The sequence below is a fragment of the Nicotiana tabacum genome, chromosome 23 (assembly GCF_000715075.1).
Source record: "Nicotiana tabacum cultivar K326 chromosome 23, ASM71507v2, whole genome shotgun sequence".
Taxonomy (NCBI): Eukaryota; Viridiplantae; Streptophyta; class Magnoliopsida; order Solanales; family Solanaceae; genus Nicotiana; species Nicotiana tabacum.
Genome location: NC_134102.1, coordinates 117,329,155 through 117,334,217, shown reverse-complemented (window position 1 = coordinate 117,334,217; position 5,063 = coordinate 117,329,155). Strand labels below are relative to the sequence as shown.

The following is a 5,063-nucleotide window of genomic DNA, read 5'->3' as shown; positions in this document are numbered from 1 at the left end:
TCATGTATTTGCAAATTGTATTGATAAAGTTTAGGACATGATGTCCTTAACTTTTTCACTGCACACATCAAAGTTAAGGACAGCTTATCCTTAACTTTTACAATGCACACATCCAAAGTTAAAGACACCATGTCCTTAACATTTTGACTGCACACATCAAAGTTAAGGACATAGTGTCTTGTTTTTGCAACTTGTACTGATAAGGTTTAGGACATGATGTCCTTAACTTCATGACTATTGTGTAAAAATTAAGGACATAGTGTCCTGTTTTTGCAACCTATACTAATAAAGTTTAGGACATGATATCCTTAACTTCATGACTACTGTGTAAGGACATAATGTCCTGTATTTGTAACTTGTATTGATAAAGTTTAGGACATGATATCCTTAATTTCATGACTGTTGTTCTAAATATTAAGGACATAGTGTCCTGTGTTTTGCAACTTGTATTGATAAAATTTAGGACATCTTGTCCTTAACTTCATGATTGTTGTATAAATATGTCCTGAATTTCCCATTTTCTTGACTTGCAGGATGGATACAATATGTATTATAGTTGCTTTTAATGGTAGATGGACTGCAGACTATAAGTATCTTGATCATCAAATAAAGCTTGTTCTAGTACCTGAGGCAATTCGATTTGAAGATTTCATTAACCAGGTCTTTGAAGTTATTGAATGGATAGAGACAAGTTTGAAGCAATGATATGGTTTGATATCAATCTGGGAACAAGTAAGGGAATGCTTGTATCCAAAGATTTAGATCTTCACACATGTATAGAGTTACTAAAAAGTCATTCACTCTTCAAGGGCTGTCGTTTCATTGTTGATATTTCGGAAAGAGTTTTTGATTCTACAAGCACCTTTGAACATGTCAATACAGAAACTCAACAGGACAATCAAGACAAATGCCAACAGATAATGAAAATAGATGTGGTTGAAGCTCAACCAATAACTGAAGAGGTATTTCAAACATTTGATTCTATTCAAGTAGAAGGACAAAGCGTTATAGAGATTGACAACGAACAAGCTTTGGGTATTCAAGTCTTAGAGAGTGCACCAGTAATAGAAAAAGTTGCTGAAAAAACCTTTACTCAACTAACTAGACAAAGCTCAAATTCGAAACAAAAAGAATCCCCAACTACGATATTAAGAGAAAATGCTTCGTTGGATGAAATAAAAGTGGGATCAATATTTGACAAAAAGAATAGTATAATTAACTGTTTTTCCAATATAGCAATTAAAGGATATTTTGAATTCAAGGTTGTTAGATCAAGCTCAACAAGATATTCGTTGAAATGCAATGATGATAGGTATGGGTGGTATGTGCGTGCTTTCAGAATTAAAGATTCAACACTATTCAAGATAGTAAAGATTGAGAAAAATCATGACTGCTCATTTAACACTATAAAAGCTGATCAAAGGCATGCAACTTCAAAGTTGATTAGTGGTTACATTATCGACAAACTTCGAGACCCAAGGTTTGAAGTTACACCAGTCTTTGTCATGGCAGAAATGCAAAAATTGCATGGACTAGACATTGGTTATCACAAGGCGTAGTGTGCTATTCAACGTGCTTTAGCTTTAATAAGAGGAACTCTTGAAGAGAATTATGAATTATTGTCTTCATACTTGTATATGATGAAAAGTAAAAATCCGAGAACATACACTAACATAAAGATAGACGACAACAACAGGTAAACAATCAAAAAGATTTTTATTAGTCTGTTTTATAAACTTTAGGACATGGTGTCCTTAACTTGGATATGTGCAATAAAAATGTTAAGGATATGGTGTCCTTAACTTTGATGTGTGCAGTGAAAAAGCTAAGGACATGGTGTCCTTAACTTGGATGTGTGCAATGAAAAAGTTAAGGACATGGTGTCCTTAACTTTGATGTGTGCAGTAAAAATATTAAGGACATGGTGTCCTTAACTTTGATGTGTGCAGTGAAAAAGTTAAGGATATGGTGTCCTTAACTTGGATGTGTGTAGTGAAAAACTTAAGGACATGGTGTCCTTAACTTTGATGTGTGCAGTGAAAAAGTTAAGGACATTGTGTCCTTAACTTTGCTGTGTGCAGTGAAAATATTAAGGACATGGTGTCCTTAACTTTGATGTGTGCAGTGAAAAAGTTAACGAGATGGTGTCCTTAACTTTGATGTGTGTAGTAAAAATTTTAAGGACATGGTGTCCTTAACTTTGATGTGTGCAGTGAAAAAGTTAACGAGATGGTGTCCTTAACTTTGATGTGTGGAGTGAAAATGTTAAGGACATGGTGTCCTTAACTTTGATGTGTGCATTGTAAAATTTAAGGACATGGTGTCCTTAACTATGATGTGTGCATTCTAAAAGTTAAGGACAAGTTCTCCTTAACTTTGATGTGTGCACTGAAAATGTTAAGGACATTGTGTCCTTAACTTTGATGTGTGCAGTGAAAATATTAAGGATTTGGTGTCCTGTATTTTTAACCTTCTGTTAAACTGTATTTTCAAGTTTCTTTATATGTTTTATGCATATGGATCATCAATAGCTGGTTGGAATCATTGTAGACCAGTGATTGCTGTTGATGCAACTTTTTTGAAGTCAAAATATCATGGTGTTTTAATGATTTCAGTTTCAAAGGATGAAAATAAACAAATATTCCCACTAGCCTTTGGAATTGCAGAATCTGAAAATAACAATTCCTATGAGTGGTACTTTAGTAAGCTTCGCAATGCAATTGGGAGCCGTGACAATTTAATTTTTTAATCGGACATGCATCAATCTATTGCACATGGCATTGCAAAGGTATATCCTGAAAGCCACCATGTGATTTGTATCTATCATTTGGAGCAGAACCTAAAGCGAAGGAAAGTGAAAAGTGAGGTCATAAAACTTTTTCAAAGTGCTGCAAGAGTATACAGGCGCAAAGAATTTGATCTATACATGTCAGATATAGTAAAAGTTGATAAGAAGACTTTTGACTACTTGATGAAAGAACCACCGGAAAGGTGGGCACGTTCTTGTAGTCCACGACGAAGATATGACATGCTCACAACAAACATAGTTGAGTCAATGAATTCTGTGCTATTAGAAGCAAGGGAGTTGCCTATATTAAGAATGATGGATTTCATCCAAGTGAAGCTACAACGTTGGTTTTATGAAAGAAGAAATGAAGCAGAAGGAACTTTTTATGACGTTTCTTGTTGGGTAGAAGAGGAATTGAAGAAAAAGATAGATTTAGCTTTTACTTTAAATATAAGTATTATGTTCTTACTTTAGCTTATTATTTTAATGATAATTTAACTTAATGTACTAACTTAGAGTTTTTCAACTTTGAAGGTCTTCCCTGTTGATTTATGGCGTTCTAGAGTTGAGGAAGAAGGAATTACTTTCTTGGTGGACTTAAACAAAAGAATATGTGATTGTTTTCAGTTTCAATTTGATGAATTATCATGTATACATGCAATTGCAGCTATCGAGAAGAGAAACATCAAGAAGTCCAATTTCTGCTCGGACTGGTACTTAAAGGAATCTTGGCTGAAAATATATGAAAGACAAATACATCCTGTAGGACATACAGATTCTTGGATTGTACCAGAGAGTGTTAAGTCACAAATTATTAAACCTCCAGATTTCAAAGTCCCGCCAGGTAGAAGGCAGAAGAAAAGGCATATTCCAGCTACCGAATCATCAAAAATAACATTCAAATATGGTCGTTGCAGAAGAATTGGTCATAATAGAACATCTTGTATATATTCTCCGGCAGTCCATCCATTTTCAAGGAAGCATAGAGAATAATAGATATATCCACTTATGTTTATCTACTCTTTTAAGTTTTTGCTATAAATTGGATTCATTTAGATTGTTTTTATTTGAGCAAGTAAACATTAGCAGATGGTTATATAAAAGATGTCCTGAATTTTTAAAGTTTCTTTGCACTTACTTGCTCTTTGTTTCTTTTTCTTTTTCTGGGAGTTTAATTTATCTTTGTCGGACTAATTATTATTTATGGGATTTTATTCTTGCCGTAAGTAAACAAGAAAGTCCTTTTCTTTATATAATTTGATGCCTACAACTTGCTACATCTTTATTTTTAAAATGAGATTGGTACAAGTAAAACTTAAGGACATAATCTTTTCCAAGTCCTGAAAATTTCAAGTATGAATCTAATATTAAGGACATAAATTTCTAAAATGTCCTTAACTTCTGAAAATCTCAGATTATTATCTAGATTTCCAGAAGTTCAGGACATTTCAGAAAAATATGTCCTGAATATTATTTTCATCCTTCAACAAATCAGGACGTTTATGAACATAATGTCCTGAAGTTCTACAACAATCAATGTATCTTTTGCTATATCTCTACAGATTTAATAAAAACTGGCAATTTAAAATGGACAAATCAGTAGTTATAAAATTGATATCTGCAGCTTGCTAAACACAGCTTGCTACATCTTATTTTTAAAATGAGATTGGTACAACTAGACTTCAGGACATAATTTTTTGAAACGTCCGAAATATTTGAAGTATGAATCTAATATATAGGACATAAATTTCTAAAATGTCCTTAACTTCTGGAAATTTTAGTTTATTATCTATATTCCAGAAGTTTAGCACATATAAAAAAATATGTCTTGAATATTATTTTCATCCTTCAACAAATAAGGATGTAGTTAACAGATTCTGAAGTTCTACAATAATCAATGTGTGTTGCTTTGAATTTCTAAAAACTTCAAGACAATTTAATCAAATATTGGCCCTTTAAAACTGTGAAAAAATGGACAAATCAATAGTTAACAGAAAGAAAGAAATTAATAACACGATGCCTTCATATTACTGTTGAAACTGTAATTTAGCATAGCTGTGACCAAAAAATTATGCTATGCAAACAAAATAAAGTGCCTTGTGACAATTTACAGGATATTTCAGAATTCATATGGATTCTTTACAATAATTTTATACCAATTTCACTACAGCTGACTTTCTTTACAACTACACTACAGCTCTTTTGGGCAGGAAGTTTCATTTTTACTATCATAGTCATCGCCGGCATTTTCTGGTGGTGTATCATAACCAGAATT

At 32.7% G+C, this 5,063-nt stretch overlaps 1 protein-coding gene across 1 annotated transcript; it reads left to right on the top strand.

Moving 5' to 3' along the window:
• Positions 1-2,755: 2,755 nt before the first annotated feature.
• LOC142177348 (uncharacterized) lies at positions 2,756-3,781 on the top strand. Its single transcript, XM_075245823.1, has 2 exons — positions 2,756-3,190; positions 3,305-3,781. Exons 1-2 carry the CDS (start codon positions 2,756-2,758, stop codon positions 3,779-3,781), a joined length of 912 nt encoding a protein of 303 aa, XP_075101924.1.
• The last annotated feature ends 1,282 nt before the right edge of the window (positions 3,782-5,063 follow it).